The sequence below is a fragment of the Nannospalax galili genome, unplaced genomic scaffold, assembly GCF_000622305.1.
Source record: "Nannospalax galili isolate Female #2095 unplaced genomic scaffold, S.galili_v1.0 scaffold861, whole genome shotgun sequence".
Lineage (NCBI taxonomy): Eukaryota > Metazoa > Chordata > Mammalia > Rodentia > Spalacidae > Nannospalax > Nannospalax galili.
In genome coordinates this window covers 1,489,970-1,516,181 of record NW_008345581.1, presented here as the reverse complement: position 1 = coordinate 1,516,181, position 26,212 = coordinate 1,489,970, and the positions used below count along the sequence as shown (strand labels likewise).

At 42.0% G+C, this 26,212-nt stretch overlaps 2 protein-coding genes and 1 pseudogene across 6 annotated transcripts in view; 1 reads left to right on the top strand and 2 right to left on the bottom strand.

The window, feature by feature from the left end:
* Nck1 (NCK adaptor protein 1) overlaps window positions 1-4,146 on the bottom strand; it is a 64,591-nt gene extending 60,445 nt beyond the window's left edge. Inside the window, exon 1 of one of the 4 annotated variants that reach the window (XM_017800257.2) lies at window positions 4,006-4,146. The gene's annotated coding sequence lies outside the window, so the exon portion shown is untranslated. Of the gene's footprint in view, window positions 1-3,683; window positions 3,903-4,005 lie in introns of those variants that run through there. The other 3 variants (XM_008841649.3, XM_008841651.3, XM_017800258.2) reach the window with 3 other exon arrangements.
* Window positions 4,147-4,400: 254 nt separating this feature from the next.
* Window positions 4,401-14,045, top strand: LOC103740967 (annotated as a pseudogene).
* Slc35g2 (solute carrier family 35 member G2) overlaps window positions 8,882-26,212 on the bottom strand; it is a 33,341-nt gene continuing 16,010 nt past the window's right edge. For both annotated transcript variants that reach the window (XM_008841646.1, XM_008841647.1), the window contains exon 2: window positions 8,882-10,321. In XM_008841646.1, coding sequence (XP_008839868.1) covers window positions 9,065-10,303 — 1,239 coding nt within the window. In that variant the 5' untranslated portion in view covers window positions 10,304-10,321 and the 3' untranslated portion in view covers window positions 8,882-9,064. The remainder of the gene's footprint in view (window positions 10,322-26,212) is intronic.

Sequence of the window (26,212 nt, the reverse complement as noted above, 5' to 3'; positions counted from 1 at the left end):
CAACTAGAGACAAACTGGCCAAATTCTTGGAGACATTCTCATTAAATAAATAAATAAATAAATAAATAAATAAATAATGAATGAATGAATAAATAAATAAATTAAAATTTTAAGATTGTTTAATTTGCAAGACCATGAAGGTTTCCCTGCCCTCAAGTAGTTTTGAATCTATATGAGGAGTACATAAGCCACAAAATAATGTGAAACAAATATAAGGTGATACTATAAGAGAAGTAACAGTGTGGTTTTATAAAGAATACACAAAATTTGAATAAGGAAATCAGGCTTGAGTCTCAGCTATGCCCCAATAACAAGATGTGTGACAATTTTAGTGGTTATTTTGTATGTCTTTCACTTTCCCTATATAAAGAACAAAATAATGGATTCCAACACTTCAACAATAATGTTCTATAGTATAAGGACACAAGTCCATATAAAATTAAAAAGCAAGGACATGAGAGAAGGCTATGAGAGACGGGGATGAATGAAAACAAAAGCACAGGGGACTGGAGAGATGACTCAGAAGTTTAGAGCACTGGCTGCTCTTGCAGAGGACCCAGGTTTGGTTCCCAGCACCCCCATATTGACTAACAACTATCCATTACTCCAGTTCCAGGGGATCTGACACCCTCCTCTGGCCTCCATGGGCACTGCACAACATGGGTGCACTTACATGCGGACAATACACTCATATACCCACTTTTTTTTTTTTAAAGAAAACAGCACAGTAATAAATATGTATACAAATACCGTAATAAAACTCATTTCTCTGAAGGCCAATTTAAAAACAAGGGGAAGAACATATTTAAAAAAAAAAAAAGACGTGGTTCAAAGAGGAGCAACAAGGGGAACAGAAATTTCTGGCAGGGCTGGAGAAATGAGAAATGGTTCAGTGGTTAAGAGCACTGGGTGCTCTTGCAGAGGACCTGGGTTCGATTCCCAGCACCCACATGTCCGTTAAGAACCATCCACAACTCTAGTTCCAGGGGACCCAACACCCTCTTCTGACCTCTACAGGCACTGCACAACATGGGTGTACCTACCTACATTCAGGCGATACACTCAAACACATAAAATAAAAATAAAGTATTTTTTTAAATGGCAGGCTTTACAGACGGAACAAAAATAAAACTCTGGTCAGGTGAGACAGCTCAGCAGGTGAAGGTACCTCCTGCCAAGTCTGACGATTTAAGTCCTGAGTTCAATCCCCAGGACCCACATGGTACATGGAGAGAACTGACTCCCCCCAATATTTCCTCTGACCTACTTATGCACCACTCCACATGTGCATCTACACACACTCATGCACAAATATAAATAAAAATATTTTTTTTCAAAGTAAAACTATGGACTAAAGATGTACTTCTGTGGTACATAAGAAGCCCTGGGTTTGATCTCCAGCACTAAGAGACAATGGGAGGGAGGGCAGGAGGGAATAAAAAGGAAAAAGGAGCCAGGTGTGGTGGTGCACGCCTTTAAACCCAGCACTTGGGAGGCAGAGACAGGCAGATCTATGTGAGCTCAAGGCCAGCCTGGTCTACATAGCTGAGTTCCAGAACAGCTAGGGCTACAGGGAGACCTGTCTCAAAAAGACCAAAAAAAAAAAAAAAAAAAAAAAAAAAAAAAAAAAGGAGAAACTTCCAACTAATTTTACTTTGTTACTTTGGTAATTTACAGGGAAGGCAGCCTATGCATAGACATTCAGTTTCAATACATATGGTTTAAAAAGTAGAAAAATACAAATGTAAATGAGAAGGACTGGTTTGGTTAGAGTACACGGTTCCTAGAAACAACGATGGGATTAGAAAAGTAGGTTTTGAGCAGAATGTTAACAGGCCATGAATTCAGAGCTAAACTCTGTAGACAAGATAATACCAGCTTCTAAAAGGTGAAAGATGTATTCATTTTATTTTAAGACCAGCACAGGCAAAACACATTGAGAATAACCAGGCAGAAAACCCAATTAAAGATACTGAGCAGTTCAGATATAAAACTGAAAACAATGTAAGAATACAGGGGAAGAAATATCTGAAAGGAAAAAATTTTTTTCGAGTATGACTTCAAGTATAAGCCAATGTCAAGATTTGTATCTGGGTAACTGAAAGTATAATATCACCAAAAAAGACAACATAGGGAACGGTTCTGAAGGGAAGACCTGTAAATTCTATTTCCCATATGGGTTAAAATGAGGATCACCCAGGTCTTTCAAATGATCTATTTATTCAACGTTCAGCTTTTTTTTTTTTTTTTGAGACAGGGTCTCCCTGTAGCCCCAGCTGTCCTGGAACTTACTATGTAGACCAGACTGGTCTTGAACTCAGAGATCCGCCTGCTTCCGCCTCCCGAGTGCTGGGATTAAAGGCGTGCCACCACGCCCGGCACATTCTGCAATTTTAACAGTTCCTTCAATTTTACCTATCAATTAAATAATCATTTAATTTTCTTGCGTACAGAGCATCGTGTATTTTGTCCATATGTCAAAGTAAGTTTATTCATTTTTTTCATTATCCTGACAAGGATTTATTTACAACAATAATCACATCAAATCTTGTACTCTGGAAGAAAGTCCTCTGAGATAAGAAAACCAGCAGCATAAAATACCGCTCAAAGTTTGACAAACCATTACAGATCAGTGTCAAGTTTTAGTAAGTGGAGTTGAAAGCACTAGGGAAAACTCTACAAAAAAATGCTTAAGGGAAAAAAAGGCAAATATTTTAAAATTTAATATCTGCTGAGCAGATCTGAAGACTATGTAAACTGTTTTTGACTGAATTAGTCAATTCCTAACAAATCACAATTTTCCAGAAGCAAGCAGTCTGTTACTCCTCAATCAATGTATGTTTCTTGATCTATCAAGATATGGATGGAATACCTATTAAAAGTTACTGAGGAGCTGGAGAGATGGATCACCGTTTAAGAGCACTGGCTGCTCTTGCAGAGGACCCCTGTTGGAGTCCTAGCACCCACGTGGCAGCTAACAACCGTCCATAACTCCAGTTCCAGGGGATCCAACGCCCTCTTCTGGCCTCTTCAGGCATGCACAACATGGGTGCACTTACATACATGCAGACAATACTTATACATATAAAATAAAAATAAAATATTTTTTAAGTTACTGAAAACGATCACTCAAAACTTTCTTCTTGGATTATTTCTCCACTTTTTGACTTCACTAAAGGCTGAAAGTTCAAACACAACTGATTTCCAGGTGCTTAAGAAATCCTTATGGTAGGTCATAAATCCATCAATGTTAAGGTTTTCAAAATGAGTCCTTCTTGTCGAACTTCAGCCACCTGGGCTGGACAGAGTCTCACTTTTCCCACCCAAGATGCGGTTAGAAAGTTTTCACTTTTTTTCCTACCTCCTAAAGAGTCTTACCTAAAATAACGTGCAGGACGTTCTTTGGGTGACTTCAACTCAGTTCAACCTTAACTGGACAATATGACGGTGCTCAGCCCTGAACAAAACCCAGCTTTTCCCCGAGCCTAACTTGCGCGGAAACACGAAGGACAAAAACCAAGCCAGAAAAATGTCCTAAGTGGCCCTACGCCTCCGGGCCCACCCCTATCTCCCCAGCTGAGGACGCCGGAGAGGGGGTGGCGCGTCCCGGGGGTGTCCACCCTCGACCGCTTCCTCCCGCAGCGGCTGGAGGAGACAGTGCCCTTTACTTCCTGCGTCCCTACCTTCCCGGCCTCGGGGAAAGCCACACCAGCAGCCGTTCCCTCCGAGCAGAAGCGCGCCGAGGCAGCACGCCGCACGCCCGGCCCCCCGCCTCCCCTGGCACCGCGGACAGCGAGGAGGGAGGCCGCGGGTTCGGGCAGCAGCACACGCCCGGGCTCCCCCGAGCTGCCTCCCCGCCCCCTCCGCTCCACGCCCGCCAGCAGACGGCGCCCCCGGGCTAACTTCGCGGGGAAGAGGAAGCGCCGCGGGACTAACAAGGCGTGCGGACGGCCCGGGAGACCAAAGGGCTGGACCACTGTCCGTCAGCCGGCAAGGCCGTCTCACCTTCCCTCCGCCGAACTCGCGGCTCCAGTCACCCGAGGAGGGCACCGGGACGCCACCGCGGCTACCCAGATGGCGGTTACCACGCGAGGCCTCCGCTGTACAGCCGCGTAGCTCTCAGGAGAGGGGCGGGGCACGCGGCCGGAGGGCGGGCCTGTGCGGGCAGGAAACCCGCTCCTCGCACAATCTGATAGGCTCAGTCGCCCACGGAGCCCGCCCCCGACGCTACAGCGGTCTGGGCCGTGCCGGGATTGGCCGACCCCGCCTGTCAATCAAGCGCGGCGGAGGTTGTGCAGTGAGCTGAGACTGCGCGGCGGCGGTACGGGATCGGGTGAGGAGCCCGGGCCCTGGTAGCCACTTTCTCTGCTACTTCCTCCAGGGCTGCTGCCGACTTTGAACTGCTTCAGCCTTGCTGAGAACCGTGACTGTGACCCGAGTTCAGCCTAAAGTGCCATGGCTTCTGTATCCGAAGCATCCATGCAGCTGCAGATTGGTAGGGACTGGGAGCGTCTAATCAAACAGGCCTGGGAGAAAAATGTAAGACGTATGTTAATTGGAACCACAACCAAAATAAGCTGTCTGAGGGCCTTGGAAGTGCACTGGCGCGTGGGCAGCTTACACTTCTAGCCCCGTTGTTAAAAAGACAGTTACCTTTGCAGTTTGATTTGTGTATTCTCAGCGGGTGCAGCGCCAGCCACCTGCTGGGGCATCTGTAAACTGAATCTCCCCTCGCTCCGATTGCAACCACCCAAGACTTGCATCACTTGCATCACTACTTCCTAATCACCTTTGTTGTTTAGTGAAAGTGTGGCTTAGGTAACTTTCTTGAGACACTGATATTTTGTCTCCATCGTAGTTGCATCCACGCACATAGATTGCAAAGTCTATTAAATCAGGAGCTGTGTTCGCTTTCCGCCCAATGCCTAGCATACCTTAAGGCATATTACTGTGTGTCGCTTATGGGCTGGAGAGATGGTTCGGCGGTTAAGAGCACTGGTGCCTCTTGCAGAGGACCCAGATTCGATTCCCAGCACCCACATAGCGGCTAACAACTGTCCCTATCTCCAGTTCCAGGAGGTCCGTCGCTCTCTACTGACCTCCGTAGGCATTGCAAAACACAGGTGTACTTACATACATGCAGGCAATACACGCACACATATAAAATAAAAGTATAAAATATTTAAATGTATCTTCCTTTCACTTTAATACTGACCCTAACTGTAAGACCTGAAAATTCAGTTTTCTGCATTTCACTTCAAAATTTGTGGGTTTCGTGTTAATGGATACATGGGGTTGGCTTGCTGTAGGTAGATCATAAGGTAAAGCACAAATTACCTACGGCCCTTCAGTTGAGAAAAGTACAACATAAAACTGGGCAAGAGCTACCCTGTCTACCTTGCATTGTTAGCATCAGAAGTCAATACTGTAACCGGACGTGGTGGCCCACATCTTTACTCCCAACACCCATGAGATGGAGACAGGCAGATCTCTCTGAGATTTGAGGCCAGCCTGGTCTCCATAGGAAGTTCCAGGCCAGCTGGGGCTACAGGGAGACCTTGTTCAAAAAAAATCCTTTAAAAGAGTCAATGATGCAAATGAAATTTTAATTTATTCTTAGGGTTTTGAGTAACTGAGTATTTTATCTACTGTAAACTGAATTGTATCCCTGTAAAATTCATATGCTGAACCCCAAATATGACTGTATTTGGAGACAAACTTTTAGGAGGTAAACTTAAATGAAGTCATAGAAGTAAGAATCTATGGTTTATGATTAGTAGCTTTTTTGTTTGCATAAATTTATATTTTAATTTTTATGATGTAAGTGCTCACACTCTCCACTATGTGAGTACACAGAAAGACTAGACTTCTCCAGACCTTGCTGGCATGTTGACCTTGAACTACCCAGCCTCTATAACTCTGGGAAAAATATATATATTTCTATTTTGAAGCCAACTAGTCTGCGGTATTTTGTTATGGCAACTTAATACAACAGTTTTCTTATTTGTTGATATATAAAGCTGATGTATTTAGATACTATTATATTCATTTTTGAAGAAATGATTATCCAGAAATTAAGAACAGTTCTTCAAAATCACACAGCAAACATACCTTCAAATATCCTCAAATTGAATTCTAGTTACATAGTTAACATGTGATGGACAGAGGATATGGATACAAAATAAGTAAAATATAGTCCTAAGTTTAGATTTTATTCTGTAAGAAAATCTCCATTTTGATGGGGTCAATAATTTGAGCAGTTCCTTCATAAGACTTTAATCCAGATCTCTTGACTAGTTTATGCAGCTCAAGGGGTAGTAGCTGAGTGGTGGTGCATCTTGTTTAGGATGTTCAGGGCACTGGGGTTGATCTCTAACACCATCACCACAAACATAGGCTCTTGCTAAACTGCCCAGAGTGGCCTCAAATTTGGAAACCTCCTGCTTCAACCTCCCAAATAGCTAAGAGTACAGGCTTATACCCCTATGCCTGACTCAATTTACATATTTTCTCTTGACAACTAATATCTAGGAATCCCTGAAAAATCTAAATGTTGACATTTTCCTAAAGCTACCTAGCTACCTAGCCTTACTAATGGCTATGGATTTGTTTGCAGGAGATTTGGAGACATTTTAGTCAGGGAAACAGAAACTACAGGATATCATAATAGAGAAGATTTAGTAGTGTGTGTTAATGGACTGAAAAGCAAAAGGAAACATTGAAGCCAAGCATGGTGTCCCATGCCTGTCATTCCAGCATTTGGAGGCAGAGGCAGGAAGATCATTCCAAGTCCAAAGGCCAGTCAGGGCCAAGTAGTGAAACCCTGTCTCAAATAGACCAAGAAGGGTGGGGGCGCTGAGGTAGCTGAGGTGATAGCTTTGTGGATCAGCTGCCACCCATAGGGCTATTAAAAAGAGGGAATCAAGCTTGGACTACAGGGTCTCAGAAGCACAGAAGAATGACACAGCTCAGGGAGGAAGTTCTCCAGTTGGCCCTTCAACTATTCAGAAGGAATGATGTTGTGGAGAGGAGTAATGCCAAAAGTACCCTAAGGATGAAATCAGTTGCTGCTGATTCCTGGGGTAAAACAGTGACAGATGCTACAAGCAAATGGAAAAGAAAGAGGTCCCCTCTCTGCCTTCCAGTCTCCCTCTAATGTCCTCCCCTGTCCCATTTCTTTTTGTTATACTGGAGAATTAAACATAGAACCTGTCACATACTAGGTAAGTGCTCTGCCAATGAGCTATAGTCCCAGTCTGCCTTCCAGTCTCCCTCTAATGTCCTCCCCTGTCCCATTTCTTTTTGTTATACTGGAGAATTAAACATAGAACCTGTCACATACTAGGTAAGTGCTCTGCCAATGAGCTATATTCCCAGACACACATACATGCACTTTTTTTTTTCTTTCTTTAAACAGGTCTCACTAAGTTGCTCAGGTTAGACTTAAACTTGCAGTTCTCCTGCCTCAGCCCCCTGAGTAGCTGGAATTACAGGCCTGTGCTACCAATCCCAACCCCTCTATTATGTCCTTTATGGGTAGAGATCCATAAAGACCCATAAAAGACCCAGGTAGCATCAGAAAAATGTAATTTGCAGGATCTGAATCTTAGCATCATGTAGCAAAGTATAGAAGGGCAAATTGGTAGCTGAAAGATAGTAGCTTAATCATCAGTATCACATCAGCATTCATTTGTGCAGAATTAGTAATAATGGCCCAACTTAGATGCTAGTGCTATCTTGTGTGCTTTTACAGAGAGGTACTTTTGAAGAGAATTTCAGGATACCATGTCAATTTTCTGCTATATTGTGAGTACTGCTACATGATTTTTGAAATTTTTTAAATATAATTTTTCTTTATTCTTGAGAATTTCATACATATATACAAGAATATGATCATATCCACCCCTCATTTCCCTCCTCCAACTCCCCCTATATATGTTCCTCTCCCAACTTCATGTCTTTTTTTATTTTTTGATAACCCACTGAGTCCAATTAGTGCTGCCCATATGTGCATGGATGTAGGACCATCTACTGGAGCACAGGAAACCTACCAGGGAGAACACCCTTGAGAAAGAATGATTCTCCCTTCCCTAGCAGGTACCAACTGCCAAAAGCCCCTGGAGAGCATTGCCCCATTTATGTTTGAATTTTGATTGGCCTGATCTTGTGCAGGTCTTGAGCAGGTAACCTGCACATATGCTTTGAGTTCATGAGTGCAATGGCCATGTCAGTGTCTTTTTTAGGAATATACATCTTTTTGCTGCAGTTCACTCACATACTTGGCACAGAATCATAAACAAGGGCTGCTGTGAAAGAGATCTGCATAAATGAGGATAAGGAGACCCTGCTCCAATATTAGGTTTCCCATCATCAAGCATAAAGCCGGCAAGAAGTCATTCTCCCTGTACCCATTTCCTATAAATTGCCTAATGTGGCCATAGTAATGGGAAGACCAGTTTTCCATTCCAGTCTTGGGACTCTGTCATTGAAAACCCAGCTTTCTTTGATCCCTCTTACTCATCTCAATTCAAGTCCTTTTACTTAGTTTTACAACCTCTTAGATCTTTAGTGGGAATACCTGCCCAAAGAGGCCTGAAGAGTGCATTGGATTTCCCTGAAACAGGAGTTAGAGACAGTTGTTAGCTGCCATATGGGTGCTGGGAATTGAACCTAGATCCTCTGCAAAAACAGCCAGTGCTCTTAACCACTGAGCCATCTCTCCAGCCCCATTAATATTTTTTAATATTGAGGGATGATTGTTGCACATTTGTAGAAGACTGAGCATAAACATTTTTCTGAAACTTCCTCAAATCGTGCATTTAGTGATGGAATTTGATACTCTTCTACCACAATTACTTTTTGTTAATAACTGTAGACACATGTTTATGACACATTTAATATTTATATTTTAATATATTAGTCTAGAATATGTTTCTGCATCTGCGTATATGAATTATATAACTGTCAATTATATAACACAAAAGACATCTACAGGTAAATATTAAAATGGCAGTGTACATGTTTATAATTGGACATTAACAAGATAATAATAACAACCAGTTATTCATTTAATGGGAGAGTCCAGTATTTCCTGATAATCTTCCCTCCTTACATTCCTCCAGTAAAGTTTATAGCCAGCAAGGACAAATACGCTAATCATAATGATCACTCCTCCAAAAACATCGTAGACACTAGGAAATATGTGTAACACTAGAAGCTGCAAGATCATAGCGACCACAATCTCCAGATGTTGTATTGTGCTGACCAAAGCTGGATGGAATTTGTCTAAGGCATAATACACTCCTAAGAATGCTGCAGTAGAACAGATGCATATAGCAATGAGATAGCTCCATGTTTCTCCATCTAAAGGGATGATAGGTTCTTGAAGAACAAACATAGTAGATATTCCCCAGATCGTTCCAGTCCAACCAAAGGTAAACAGTGCAGTCCACATGCTGATCTTCTCCTTGATGGATCTGTATACGATCATAGAAAGAGCAGTGGTCAATCCAGCCATCACAGTCATAGTGTACCCAAAGGCTTCTTTCCAGGCATTTAACAAAGAATTGTCTTCATCAACAATGTTGGGGATCATGACAAGACAAACACCTATGATGCTGCAAACAACTGTAGCCATGTCAACATAAGCCATTTTCTCATCTACAAGTAAAAATGCCAAGATGGCACTGAAAACTGTAGTTGTGGCTCTCCACATCGTGGTCCCATTGCTGGGGGGGACTATGGAAAATGAGGTATAAGCACAGGTGATAGAAATGACATTGCATACACCATAAAAGAAGAGTCGTAATCTGTATCCACTGGGGCCAAAAGGAGCTTCCTGATAATAACACACAACTAACACAGATAAGACCTGCAAGACAGAACGGATAAAAATGAGCTCTAAAGATGGAACTTTAGAACGATCAGAAATAAGCCTAGTAATAAGAGCCACACATCCATGAGCCAGAGCAGATCCAAACAGCACTATCCACATTTTTTGGGATTGAAAAATATTTTTCCCAGCAAAGCTCTGGAACTGTCCAGTCTCACTGGCTCTGATGTCTTCTTTTCGTGGAGGCTGAGTATCCATAGTTCCAAAGAAAGTTCTTCCTTTTCTTTTCATTTCACTCAGCAGAGTTTTCTTTGGATTTTCTTCCATAAAATTTCCGTAGTCTTCATTTATTTCTTCATAGCCATCGTCCCCAGGTTGGGGATAATGAGAAGTATATTTCACCATCACTGTGTTGGGATGTATTTTCACTCGTTTTTTAACTGGATATTTTTTGGATGGAGAAGTATCCATTTCTTCAGATAACCAACTCTATTTAAGGGATAAAAAAGACAAAAATACATGTTCATTACATTGAAATTTTTATTACTATTATACAAATATTAATTCAGTGATGGAAGGTAAAGATTGAAACAGGAGTCTAGAAAGAAAACAATAGAAAAAGATGATCTGAAAATAGACTTATCATATATATGAAGCCCACTGGAATTATCCACCCTTTTATCACTCCCATCTTAAACCTACCCCAGTATCCTATTCTGTTTGTTCCTTGTCTAATTCGGTTTTTTATTTGTTTCTTTGTTTACTTGGTTGGTTGGTTTGTTAGGGTTTTTCTTCTTCTTCTTGAAACAGAGTCTCATATAGCACAAGCTGACCTTGAACTCACTAAGTAGCAGAGAATGACTTTGAGCTCCTGATCCTCATGTCTCCACTTCCAAGTGCTGGGACTAGAGGCAGGCACCACCACACCCAGCTTGTCTCGTTCAACTTTATTTCCTATCTTTACATGACACATTGATATTTTCCAGTCTTTTCATTTCTACCCATCTTAAAAACAGAAAAATAAATAACTTCAATCACACCTTTTTTTTTGTCATTTTGAAGAAGGGTTTCCCTGTAGCCCCAGCTGTCCTGGAACTCACTATGTAGACCAGGCTGGCCTTGAACTCACAGAGATCCACCTGCCTCCCCCCCCCCAAGTGCTGGGACTACAGACATGCACTACCATGCCCGGCACACCTTTCCTTTTTATTTTGTCCATTTGTCTATGTTATAAATTTAAGTACATAAGTCCAAAGTATTTTGTAATATCAATTCTATATAATAAGAGAACCTAGCTCAAGCATAGTGACACACACACACCTATAATCCCAGCACTTGGGAGATGGAGGCAGGAGGATAGAAGTTCAGTATTATCCTCTACTATATAGTGTATTTGAGGTCAACCTAGGCCATGAGACCCTGTCTCCAACAAACAAAAAAATCCAGAATCTGTTACAAGTTATAGTAATTTTAAAAAATTTGGTTTGAGCTCACCATGTAGTTTCAAATATAAAGATACACTGAAATTAGAAAACATGAGTTTAGTAACACATTCATTGTTCAAATATTATATAACATTTCTGAAAAGTAATTGGGCATTATATATTAAGATTTTAACTAGAGGGCAAAACAGAGGAGGAAATGCACAGATGGACAGCTAACACTAAAGGCCTTCACAAAAAGCCATGTGGAAACCTACCAGTACAGAAGCTTCTTGAAATATATTCATATATATTATAAAAAGATTGAAAGGAGGTACCTTATAATAATGGAACATTGCCCCCACTAGACACAATAGGCTAGCGAAGTAAAAGCTCAGTGTCAGAAATGGATACCCTCTTTGAAGCTGTTGACCAGGGGTCCCATATACCATCAAACAATACTGGCCATTGCCCCTGCTCTTGGTAAGACTATGGAAAAGACTTATTGCTGAAGACACTAACAGACAAGGAGAAATTAAGCTGCTGCTGACTTCAAAACCTCATCTCCACTGGCTAGCTTTCATAGTCATAGGGGGGTGCTATTCATGCTACCCGACGAGAAAATTAATCATAAACCTTACTCAGTTGTGAATTCTGCAAGCTACAACAGTAACTGGCCTGGCAAGTTATACCTATTGGTGCAATAGTGGCACAAATATTATGGGAGTAACCAACCACTTTCTAATTGGATTTAAGGTCCACTTCAAAGGATGGAGCCCATATCTGACATTGATATCAGACAAGGGAACCTGAGCCCACAGAGGTCACAGGAGATAGGGGAGATCCTAACACTAGTTGTCTGTTAAATAGAGTATTAAACAGACTCCTAGTGACTTATTGTTATATCCATAGATTAATGCATCTCTCAACTCAGCAGAGAAGCTTCCTTATGCAGCAGATGGTAAATAGCACAGAAAACTACAACTGGCCAACACGTAGATAATAAGTGGCTCAGAATGCTTATCCATGAATAGGACACCTGTATCAAACTTCTGCCTCCCAAGGCACAGAGATCATTGTGAAAGAGGGGAGTGGAAAGATTGTTAAGAGTCAGAGGTAGTGGATAACCACAAGGAAACAGTGTTCCAGACAACCAGAAAGTTACTCCTATAAACTCACAGTAATGGTGACAACATGCACAAGTTCTGTATAAGCTCAAACCAGACAAAACCCCAGCATAGACATGAGGAAGTAAAAGCCCCCAACCCTGTTTGAGGAACTATTGACAACCAATGGCTATTGGGAGGGGGAAAGTCAGTTTCTTTCAAGGGCATGAGTTGGTAGCTTAACCAGGCTCCAGTGGATGGACCCACACTGAAAGACATTTGGGAACACAAATTAGACACTATTATATGTATAATATATATACATATATTATAGAGTACATTAGGGTGGGGGGGTAAAGGGAGGGTGGATAGGGGAGTGGATCTAAATACGATAAAAATATATGAGCAGGGAGTGGTGGCACTCGTCTTTAGTCCCAGCACTTGGGAGGCAGAAACAGGTGGATCTCTGTGAGATCGAAGCCAGCCTGATCTACATAGTGAGTGCCAGACCAGTTGGGGCTACAGGGAGACCCTGTCTCAAAAAGAGAGAAAAAAAATAATATATGTATATAGTATGAAAATCACAAAAATTCAATTAAAAAAGAAAAAATTCACTATATGAAGTTATCAAAGAATCAATAAAAATGTTATTTTTAAAAATAAAAATAAAAAATGTTATTTTTTGCTCTTTCCAGACAGCGCCAAGCCATGGGCATCTCGCGGGACAAGTGGCATAAGCGCCCTAAGACTGGAGGCAAGAGAAAGCCCTACCACAAGAAGCAGAAGTACGAGTTCAGACAGCCTGCTGCCAACACTAAGATTGGCCCATGCCACATACACAGTTTGAGAAGACAGTAAGAAGTACCAGGCCCTGAGAATGGATGTGGGGAACTTCTCCTGGGGCGCTGAGTGTTGTACTCAAAAAAACAAGGATCATTGATGTTGTCTACAACGCATCCAATAAATGAGCTGGTCCAAACCAAGACCCTGGTGAAGAACTGCATCCTGCTCATTGACAGCACTCCCTACCGACAGCTGTCCCACTATGCACAGCCCCTGGGTCACAAGCAGGGGGCCAAGCTGATTCCTGAGAAGAAAGATTTTAAACAAAAAGTGATCCAAAAGAATTCAAAAGAAATACGATGAAAGAAAAAAGAATGCCAAAATCAGCAGTCTTCTGGAGGAGCAGTTCCAGCCGGGCAAGCTTCTTGCCTGCGTTGCATCAAGACCAGGGCAGTGTGGTAGAGCAGATGTCTCTGTGCTAGAGGGCAAGGAGCTGGGGTTCTACCTGAGGACGATCAGAGCCCGGAAAGGCAAATGAGTCATCTTAGCTCCTGTAATAAAGGTTTATATTATTCTGTGTTTATATTATCTGAATATTCACCTGTTTTTTTTCCTGCTCTCTGGTTCTCTGTCTGCACAAAGCTGATGAAGTGATGCTTTGAACCCCTTTTCATTTTTTGCTGTCTTGACCCAGGTGACTAATTCATATCCTTGACGACCAGAACCCTTTCCAAAGTGAAGCTAGTATTTCTCAGGTTTTAGTAGAAACCTGGGGTTCATTGATGTGGCATGTTAAGTATAGACTATTGTGAGCTCTCCCAACCTTGGGATTCCCAACAATATTGGAGTCGTGTCCAAATTATGGTTGTAATTTCAGGCCATAAAGGTTCTTAGTCTCTTTCTTTGCAAATAAATAAATAAATAAATAAATAAATAAATAAATAAATAAATAAAATTAAAAATGCTTTAACTTGTGATTTTTACTCTAAAAACAGTTGATCACAAGATGCTTTTACATTATATGTAAAATTTTTAAAGGAAAAGGTAAGATATTTGCTTACCTAAGAAAGAAATCATGGATGGAAAGATACAAAAGAAACTACTAGTGGTTAGAGTAGGGCAGGGAACAAGAATGGAAGAAAATTTTTTCCTACTTTTTTTTGAATCATGATATTGCTCAAAAAATTAAATTACAAACTAAAATAAATTTTCATCTAGTAAGAAAAAGAGCATAACATGGGGGAGGGGCTGTTCTGAAGTAATCACTGTCGCTTTCTTTACTGAACCTTCGCACAGTGGAATGGTATGCTATATGCCCAATAAAAATGACAGGTGCTGATTATGGTGGCTCACACTGGTAGGATATGCTAAAGAGGCAGAGGCAGGAAGATCACAAGATCAAGACCAGCCTGGGCTATACCTAGCTGGGGAGGGTAGCACTCAGGAGCCTGAGGTGGGAAGACCCCTGTGAGTTTGAGGCCAGCCTGAGCTACATAATGAATTCAGGTCAGCCTGGGCTATAGAGTAAAAACCCTTAAAAAAAAAAAAAGACAATGTAGGAGATATAGCTTAGGGGTACAGCACTTGCCTTGCATCTGCAGAGTTCTGGGTTAAGAGCCTAGCACTACCCCCATCCAATGACAATACAGATCTTTTCTGATTTGGCAAATATATTCTACATGTTGTTGGTTAGAACTAATATTAAGTATTAAAGAATAAAGAATTTACATGACTCATAAAGAATTTGCTATAGCATTAACATATAGTAAACTCCCAATGAGTGTTAGCTACACATTTGGCTTATTTTCACTTATAATTATCTAATGGAACATTGAATATCATTTATGGTGTTATTCTTTCATTTCAGTCTTCCTCCTTCTTTTCCCTCTGAACAACTTCCTGTTCCCTTCTCGGTGATTCTTCTCTTTCACCCTAAAAAGATAATCTGGTAATATGCCTTACCAGCTATATGGAGTCCACCCTAAAAGGAAAAAGAGGAGGAAAGAAGGGAATAGAAAAGAGACTTAAAATTTTTATCTCATGAATCCCTGGTTCCTTACCACAACTCATGAGTTCCCGGATCTTAAACCATGGCCCAGAAATCAAATCCAATTCTGTTCTTGTGACACCACCTGGATAGCCAACTGTTCTGTTTATTCCTTTTTCCTCTGAAAGTCATCTTCAGCCAGAGGAAATCAGGAAAAAATGCCACCCATGCCTCCAAACCCTTCCTTTCCTAGCCTCCCTCTCCCTTGCAATCCCTCCAGCATAATCTCACTATCCTTGTTTCTCACTTCAGCACATTTCCATTTCACACCATGGCATTAGCTTCAATAACCTCAAACTGAAATCCCAGTCTCAGTCTCCTAAATGGAGTTTCCTTTCCCAGCTTCCTCACTCATGCTGGTGATCCCCCCATTCTCCTAGATTCCCATGCTGAGAATACTCTAAAGGAATACTCTCCTTTCTGCCATCACATTGCGAATTGTCTTTGAAATACTTCTCAGGTTCTCTCCTTCTCCAATTCTATTTTAACTATGATTGTAGGTCAAGTAATTGTGAATTCCAATCTAGAATATTATCCTAGCATCTCATCTGGCCTCCTTGAATCCCAGTCCTCCTTTAAGATCCATCTATATTATTCTGTTGTCACATTAATCTATCTTTTAAAAAGATTAAACACAAAACAAAAACTTTCCTCAAGCTTTCCCCATTTAAGAACCTAGAGTTCTCTACAGATCTCCTCTCTATCAAATTCCAGCTTCTAGCCCAGTGCACCCCTGTAATCCCAGCACTTACAAGGTAGAGGCAGGAAGACCGGGAATTCAAGACCATCCTCAGCTACATAGTAAGTTTGTTTAAGGCCAGCCTGGGCTACATCTATCTCAAGAAAGAAAAAGAATCCTGTCTCAAAAAAAGAAAAGAAGGAAAAGTTCAGCTCTCCTGCCAGGCTCTCAGTCCCCTGCCTAACATGGCTCTAGTCAGTAGCCCCTTGGCACCCACACTTTGTTTCAACAATCTGTTCAGTATCCTCCCTGACTTCATTCTCTGTATGTATAAATCATTCCCTAAGCTTTTATTCCATTACTTTCCCCACTGCTGCAACTTTCTAAATACTGCTCATCTGTTAAGCCTAATTCAAACTCTGTCTTTAGAAGCAAGTCTTCTCTGACTTCTCCAGATACTTTTTCTTCTTCATTTGCAGTCGTTCTTCTAATTTTTATAATGTAATCATTTTGTTTCCTGCTTGGCTCAACTCAGGAGTTGTATATGTTCCTAGTTACTGTACCCAATTTAACTATGTCAGATCTCCTTTCCTTGATGGCCAGTAATTATCTTAATGATATCTTAGATTCCATAACTTCCCATTTACTGTCCATTGTCAAATTTTTACCCTAGATCCATGCAAAACTCTCCCCTTCTCACTGCAGGCCAAATTTACAGTTGCAGGGGCATGATTAGGGAGGGGCATAGGCTGCTATTTTACTCCTCTTATTCTCTCCCTTTGGGAACTGTAAGAGCGATGCCTCACCAGATGAGGGTGCTTGCCACATAAAGAGAGATTGCACAAATAAAATCCCTGACCAGTCATAAACCATCACTGACAGCATTGCTAGCTCCTGTTTCGAAACTATGGTCCTGGAGCATAGCACCTCCAACCGTAAGTGATTCCTGTTCTGCAAACAAGTCCTTCCACCTTTATCAAGCCCCAGGCCCTCTACAAACACCAACCCTCCTGTACTTAAACTCCCTGCCACTTGAACTGCTGTGGTTGCTGCTCCAGTTCCTGCCAGTCACTTCCACCTCTCTGGATTGTTGAGGTTGGGTGCTTTCTTTTTCTACCTGCACCTCTTCTACTCTTATTCCTGACACCACCAAGCCTGACAACCTAAGTTCCATCTTTGGAACGCTCATGGTGGAAGGAGGGAATCAGCTTCTGCAAGTTGTCCTCTTACCTCCACACATGTGCCATGGCTCATGCATGCCTACACACACACACACACACGCACACACACGCACACACGCACACGCACACACACACAAACTAATGTAAAACTTTTTTTTTAAGAAGAAAGGTTTATTTTTAGTTGCTTTGGCCTCCACCTTACAGGCTCTTGCTTCTCTAGCATACTGGCACAGTGAGGAGAAGGAAAGGGACACATGATGCACTGGCTCCTCTTGTATAATAGCTTTCTGTTGCATGAACTAGGTCAAGCTGGACTACAGACCCTACTTATTTAATCAAACACAAATAAATCTAAGTGCTGCTATGAAAGGACTTCATAGATGTGATCAAAAAGTCCCTAAATCATTTGTGGAGGCACAAGCCTGTTATCCCAGCATTTGGGAAGTACAGCAGGAGCATCTGGAGTTCAAGGCCAGCCTCAGCTACACAAGGAATTCAAGACCAGTCTGGGCTACATGATCCCTATCTCAAAAAAGAAAAAAAAAGTCCCTGATCAGATAATTTTAAGTTAATCAAAAGGCTGCATGACTATATGGAATTGGGCCTTACCTAATCAGGTTATCACCAAAAATGATTTTGTGGTGGCACAAGCCTTTAATCCCAGCACTCAGGAGGCAGAGGAAAGCAGATCTATGTGAGTTAAAGGCCAGCCTGGTCTACATAGCCAGTTAGGCTAGCTGGAGCTTCAGGGAGAACCTGTCTCAAAAAGACCAAAAAAAGAGATGATTTTATAATTTCAGAAATCCAACTATTTGATGTCCTTGGGGTTCCAAACCGCCCATGAACTACTTTTTCCCTATTGCTCTTGGACAAGAAAGCTTTAGTCTGTGTCTATAAGTGTCTAATTTGCTCTTAATCTCCCCTTCCCAACTGCCTGCCTATAGACTTGAGACTTTTTTTTATCCAGCTTCAGACAGCATAAGCCAACTCCTTATAATAAATCTCTTGGCAGTCCTGAATTTCAGACTAATACTTGGAACTCTCTCTCTCTCTACCTTTGTTTCTCTGCTCCATACTCTCTAGGCTGCAGGTATACAAATGCAGGTTTTCTTAGGACAATTCTGAAGGGCCACTTCAATGTACAAATTACCACTGTGAGAGAACGTTTGCTACAGGGCTTATAGTTTACTGATTTTTGCTGTTTGGCCTTCTTTCTTAGTGAACAGTTCTCTTGGGCACAAACCAAACCTGTGCCCAGGAGACTCATATTTCCTTACCATTCTAGACAGTGACTGAAGGACCAATCACTGCTGCCCATTTCTCTTCTACTTTCTTTTTGCTCAAAAAGCAAAGGGGAAAATAATATGTGCTGTCTAGGCAAATTTCCAGTTGTGGAATGAGAAGGCATACCTAATCTCAGCTTCAAGTGGGTGCATCCCTCTCTCCTCCCTTAAAGAAAGAGTAGCATTCTCAGACCAATGGCCCATGACTGATAATATGATCCCTGTGACAAGAGTTCTCCAAAGAAGATTATTAATCTGGTATCTTCTATATTACATGATCTTTTTAATGTTTAATATTAGATTGAGAAATATGGAATCTCTGTCCCTCCCACTGAAAATAGGAAGACTTTTGTGACTTTTCAACCAACAGAATATGATAGGGATAACACTGTAAATTCCCAAAGCTAAGTCCTAAAACCATGCCTTCCTAGACAGACTAATTGAGCTTAAGCCCCAGTGCTTGGGTGAACAGTCTACCAATACCACCATACTATGAGGAAGCTCAAAGTAGCCCATGGACAGAAACCGCATAAGGAGCTTCAGAGACCACAAGAAGAGAAAGACATGTCAGGGCAGCCCGCACTTACTTAGCCCAGCTTTCCCAACTCCAGCCACCCATCTTACAAGTACCTGAAACACACTGAGTCAGAAGCACCTAGCCATGCCTGCCCAAATTCCTGATCTACAGAAACCACAACAGATAAAACGTCATGTTGCTTTAAGTCATTAAGTCTTGGCGTGATCTGTTACCTGCAGTGGATAATTGAAACACAAGCAGCACGATTGCTCACACCTGTAATCTCAGCACTGGGGAGGCTAAGGCAGGAACATCATCAATTTGAGTCTAGCCTGGGCTATAATAGCAAGACCTTGTCTCAACAACAGTTTATATTTTTAACTTCTTCCATTCTGGCATTATTTATGCTCCTAGACCTTTAAGATTTCTTTTAATATTACATTCTTGTGCATAACTGAACTGTTCCTAAACTAATGTGCCATTGCTTTTCTAAACAAACCATTCTGGATCAGTTATGAAGCACATTAGAGTTCTGCAGCCCTTCAGGCTGAATTTCAGTTGCTAGTTTCTGGCTTCTGAATGCATACCTCACAGTCTGGTCCAGTCAAGTGAGTCCTAGCACCAGCAGATCCATGGTGCCTTGAATCAGGACCTTCCCAGTGGTTTGGCATCTGGGTTTCTGACCCAGGAGCTGTTTACACTCTCAGATTTCTAACTTTTTTTTGGTCTTTTTGAGACAGGTCTCCCTGTAGCCCCAGTCGGCCTATATCTCACTATGGAGACCAGGCTGGCCTCGATCTCACAGATATCCACCTGCCTCTGCCTCCTGAATGCTAGTATTAAAGACATGCACCACCACACCCAGCGGATTTCTAGCTTTAAAACAGTATTTTGTTTGTTCCTTTTAGAAAAGAAACGTGTAACTATTGCGGGAAATTAAGAAATGAAGAAAAACAAAAATTACTCAGAACCTTACCATCTAGAGATAACTACTGACCCTTCTAGAAATTCCTTTTTTAAACAGTTTAACATTGCATCCTATTTGATAACTTTTCCTTTTATTACATAATGTAAGCATTTTTCTATGTCATTGAATATAGTCTTTAATATCTTCTTTTCAGGGTTGGGGATCAAACCTTGTGCATACCAGATGATTGCTCTACCACTGAGCTACATCTCCAACTCCATAATACCCCCACGACCTCTCCTTGGCTCTTTGAAACAGGAGCTTGCTATGTAATCCAGGCTAGCTTCAAACTCAAAATCCTGCCTCAGTCTCTTGGGTGCTAGGATTACCCATGTGACTCACTAGGTTTGACTCTATAGTCTCTTTAATGGCTAGTTAATGAGCATCCAACAGTGTGCTTTGAACATAATACGTCCCTTGTTAACTTCAGCCATCTGAGAACTGAAAAGCAAATGCAAGACCAACTACCACCAATTTCTTCTAAAAGGAAGAATTACAAACACCACAGGAAATGCCACATACAGTAAAATGAATGAGTAACAATTTAATGGCTTTTTCTTTTGAATTTCAATCACCAGGAAAGATTACAAAATGGGAGAGACAAATCAGGTGTATTCATGTTTGCCTCTTTGTTCTCCATTCAGACATCAATAATGGAGAAAAATTGGCTGAGACCAGAAGTGAACTAAAGTGTGTCTTCATGTTTTGTGTTTAGTTAGAATCAATACATTGGTTTGGGAAGGGTGACCATTCAATTACAACTAAAGGAAAAATAAAAGCCCAGGAAATATCAAGCACCTGTGACGTCCTCTTTTCAGATTGTTTAGTACCGAATATGGTCCTAGATACTTTAACTGCAATAATAGCTATGTTTGAGCTGGGGATGAACTTGGTTAGTAGAGTGCTTGCCTATGCATGAAGCCCTGGGTTCTGTTCCCACACTGCATAAACCAGGCATAGTGGCACATACCTGTTATTCTAGCACATGGAGGCAGGAGCAGGAGGATCAGAAGTTCAACATTCAGAACTCAGTTAAAAAAATACTGAGTGTGGGTAACACATGCTTATAATCTAGGCTGGAGAGGCAGAGGCAGGTGGATCCCTGGTTTTTCTGGCTAGCCACCCTAGCCTATTCAGTAAGCACCTGCCCTGAGGAATGACACCCAAAGTTGACCTCTGGTCTCCACATGCACATGCACCCCTCCACACACACACTCACAAACATACAAGCACATACCCCCATATACCAAAAAACATCTACCACCATGATACCCAGTACATAATAGATGTTCAATGAACATTAGCTTAAGTATTTCCTGTTAGTCAAATACTGTGGAATTTTGTCACTGGCACTGAAGAAATGCTGATCTTTCCCTCTGCTGTTCTACAGCAAGAAGACTTACACATAGCTTATTAATTTCCATGCCAATGTTTTATATTAGATATATTTTAAAGGAAAAAGCTGTGTATTCTAAGAAGTATTTTTGGAGGCCAAGCCTAAAACCTCTCTCTTTAGACTTTCCAATGATTCTGAAAACTTATGATTTCTTATATCTCTTTCTGATTGAAAAAGCTGGAAGCCAAATGGGAAATGAAAGCCTGTAGTCCCAGCACTCAGGACACTGAAGCAGAAGAATCATGTGTTCAAGATCAGCCTGGGCTACATAGCAAGACCCTATCTCTTAAAGAATGAGAGAAAATGAAATCACTTTGCCTATGTTTTGCTCCTGATATGTTCCATGTGTTTCTGTTGTTTTGGATAAACAGACTTAATTTATCAAGAAAGCTAAAGTAAACAAGCCAGGTATGGTGGCACACACTAGTAATGCCTGTTGGGGACCCCTGCTGTGTTAAGTCGAAGTCTCTCCATGTCCGGATAGCCCAAGGGGCTCGGCGTTCTATGCAGAGACTCCTTTTCTCAGCAGGGCGCCCCCCTACTCTCTTCCTGACTCATCTTTGAAGTAGCCGTCACAGATACATGGCCTCTAGCATAGGAACTGCCAGGTTTTCCTGTGTGATAATCAGGCAATGTCTGGCAGCCTGGTGGAAGCCCACCACCACATGTAAATGGGGCATCCTACAAAGCACCTATCAACTTAAGGCTTTTGCTACTGCCCCCACACTATAAAATATCCTGATTTCCCCTTAATTAATCGGAGCTGAATCACTAAGACCTGGAGCCCAGCTGAGTCACTGAATAAAGGAGCTGTACCTGACTGAATTCTGTGTCTTACTGCCTACGATCCAGTCTCTCCAGACGGGGCTGTCCCTTCGTAAACAACAACTGGCAGAGACCCTGCTTTCGCCGTTCCCGCACCTCCCCTCGTGACCCGGCAGCTGACGGATCTCGAACCCAGAGGGAGTGCCCAGTAGATTGGAACGGAACCCGCCTGGAAACTCAGCGATCAGTAGAGTCGCCAGCATCCAGTAGTGGCGGAGAGCCTCAGCAACACAGTGCACGACGCGGGCGCACCCCAGCAACGCCGTGGGGGGGACCCACCCCAGCGTTGCTGGAGAGACAGGCGCCAGCCAGCAGCTGGCGCTCCGCGAAACCCGTGGGCCCATAAATGCCAGCACTTGGAAAATGGAGGCAAGAGGATCAGGAGTTCAAGGTCACCCTCAGCTCTGGTGGGAGAGGGGCAGGAGGATGGATCTTGAATGCAGAAAGGAAAAAAGGAAGGAGAAAGGGAAGAAGGAAGGGATGGAGGAAGGAGGGAGGGAGGAGGATTTTTGAAAGAATCAACCAGAGTTGATTGGCAGCTTAGAGTAATAACATCAGATTTCCTTAAACATGAGCAGTTTCTTTGAGCTCACACTGAAGGAATGCATATGAGCTGTATTTTCTACAAGGTATAGAGTCACTAATCAGAGTCTGAATAATTGTCCAAGTATATTTTACTAGGAGTCTTTTAAGTCTCTCTTAATGTTTTAAGTTTCTTGATTCTTTTGAGACAGGCTCTCATGTAGTACAAACTAACCTCAAACCCAAGATTCCCACTCCTCAGCCTCCCCAGTGCTGTGATTATTGGCATGGGCTTTCACCCAGCTTGTGAGGCCTTTGCAGTTTTCTGTGATTACTTAGGTAATTCTTCAGAATTGCAGTTGTCAAGGCAAGTCTATTTTCTTATAGCTCCCTTGCATACCCTATCCACCTGCCAACCACTTCCACTCAAATCCTCATGTAGGCCCAGAGGCTGGGGGGGTAGGGGGGGCAAGGAGCACCTGCCGATCCAGACCTTCAACTTTTAACACACACCTTCCTAGAAAGCCAAGAGCCTCAAAGAAGAATAAAAACCATCACAGTATAATTCAGCACATCTCAAGACTTCTGGGTCAAGCCAGCATGGTGGTACACAACTGTAATATGAGCACTCAGGAGACTAAGGTAGGAAGATATGAAGTTCAAGGGCAGCCTGGGCTTCATGAGACCTGTTTCAAAAACATAACAACAGGGCTAGCAATATGACTCTGGGTAGAAGCACTATCATGCAGACCTGAATCCAATGGCTGGATCCTACAAGATAGCAAGGTGAGAACTAACTCCCAAGAGTTGTCCTCTGATCCTACATGTGCACTGTGCAATGAGAGTTCCTGCACACATGCGCACGCATGCGCGCGCACATATAGACACACACACACACACACACACACACACACACACTTTTTAAATGATTTCTGAGTTGTGCACGCCCCAGGGAGGCTCTCTTCGTGTGTTACATCCATTCCTTCAACAGATCCAGGCACCATCTTGTTTAGGCCTGAGCACTCAGCTGTCACTTGTTCTCAGCACTCTGCATTGACTACTGCCTACTGTGTAAAGAAACATCTCTGACCAAGGTTAAGCACAGCACAAATCTCTGGGTGTATATTATAGAGTGAATTGCTGGTACAGCTGTACTCAATTGAAAAGATGAAGTTCTCAGATCCCTCCTGCTCTAGCAATCCCCACTTGGTGCTATGTCCCTGGCACCATCTACAGGGAACAGAACAAATAAAATCCTCTTCTGTGGGGCTAGAGAGATGGCTGAGTGTTTAAGAGCACTAGCTACTCTTGCAGAGGACCTGGGCTCAGTTCTGAGCATCTATATGGTAGCTAAAAACTGTCTGTAACTCCAGTTCCAGGGGATCCAGTACCCTTTTCTGACCTCCATTGGGTACTGTACACATGTGGTGCACTTATATACATACAGGCAGAACACTCATACACATAAAACAAAAATAAGTATTTTTTAATTTTTTTATTTTATGTGTATTTATGAGTGTGTTGCCTACATGTGTGTAAGTGGAACCATGTCATAAAATGCCTGTGGAGGTCAGAAGAGGGCATCAGATCCTCTGGAACTGGAGTTACAGACAGTTGTTAGCCACCATGTGGGTGCTGGGAATCAAATCCAGATCCTCTGCAAGAACACCAGTGCTCTTAACCGCTGAGCCATCTCTCTAGCCCCTAAAAATAAATAATTTTTAAAAACCTCTTTTGTGACCTGTGAGTTCAATGAAGACAAGAAAGTTTTCATTCATATTTGTATATCTGGCATACTGAGCACATTTAATAAATATTTATTGAATAAAAATATTCAGTCTTGGGGCTGGAGAGAAGGCTCAGCAGTTAAGAGCACTGGCTGCTCTTCCAGAGAACCCAGGTTCAGTTCCCAGTACTCACATAGTGGCTAACAATCATCCATAACTCCAGTTACAGGGAATCAGATGCCCTCTTCTGGCCTCTCAGGCATTACATGACATGGGTGCACATACATACATGCTGGCAAATACACATAAAATAAAAATTTAAAAACTCAGTCTTGAACTATGTTCTGCACCTGCCCCTTAAACTTTCTCATACTTTCCTCTCAGCTGGAATAGGTCTCTGTTCATTCTCCCACTTCTGTCCTGGCCTCATTTTACACTGTTATCTTTGCCACTTGGCTACAATACAACTCTCCATGCCAGGGACACTTGTTCCACATCCCTGGGGAACCACTCTCCTATCTGCAGAGACTGTCTCTAGACTCTGGCTTCATGTTACCCAGGATGTTTAGAAAGGTCCAGCCAGGGTCAGAAGGAAGATTAGCATCTTTGCTAAGTTTTTGGACTGAGAAAACTCTTGTTCTGAGTTACACCATTCAAGAATTTCCTTTTTCATTTGATTTTTTATTTTTCAGTCTTGCTATGTAGCCTAAGCTGGCCTAAACCTCTGTGATCCTTCTGCCTCCCAAGTGTTGAAACTGTAGGAGTAAGTCCTCACATCTGGCCCATTCAAGAACTTTTAGGCCTAATGCGATGGCACATGCCTGCAACCCCAACACTTGAGAGGTTGAGGCAGGAGGGTTACCCAGGTTTGAGGCCAGCCTGGGCTATTTAGAAAGTTCTTTGCCAGCCAAGGCTACTTACTGAGACATTTTTAAGGCTCTGAACTCCATTACAAATGCTTCCTTCCTTATTAGGTGAAGCCCACCCCAAACCATTTAGCAAGAAATGAACATAAGGAAATGCCAGTGAAACTGGAGTGAATAAATGGGGATAAAGGGATTCTCTGAGAGGTTGGAAGCAAGTGTTTCTAATGTTAAAAACAACAAAAAGTGTTTATCTGCTCCTTTTTTCTATTTTCAAACTAGAAGCTAGAATACCTCGAATTTACTTAAGATCAGTAAATGTTTTTTTTTAATATTTTATTCGTTATTTTTATTTTATGTGCATGGGCATTTTGTATGTATATAAGTGCATCACATGTGTGTATTGCCCTGCAGAGGCCAGAAGAGGACATTGGATCCCCTGGAACTGGACAGTTGTCAGCCACCATGTGGGTGCTGGAAATCAAATCCAGGTCCTCTGGAAGAACAGCAAGTGTCCTTAACCATTGAAATATCTCTCCAGCCCCAAGATCAGTAAATATTACCAGAATTAGCTTTATGAAATTGAAAGAATTTCAAAATACTTCAAAGCGCTCATTTGAATATTTGCTAGAATTCTTATGCATTTTATTAAATCATGAAATTAAATGCAACTGCTTAATGTCTTTGTTCTTTTTTATTTATGCTATCCAGACATCATTATTTTCAATATTTTAAGTCCTGAAGAGTAAAAAATATTTTATTTTAGACTAGATTTGTGTGTGTGTGTATGTGTGTATGTGTGTGTGTTAATACGTGTTGATGTTTTATTTGTGATGTTGCTGTTGTGGTGGTGGTGGCGGTGGTGTTTTTAAATAGGGTCACATGTCACCCAAGCTGGCCTCAAACTCACAGCAATCCTCCTTTCTGCCTCAGCCTCCCAAGTGCTAGGATTGCAAGTATGCACCTTCAAGCCTAGCATAGGTTTTTAGCTTTTCCTTCTCTACTTGGTCCCTGTGTGAGACAGCTTTGTCACTGCAGGTACCTGCTGGCTACCCAGGCAGTA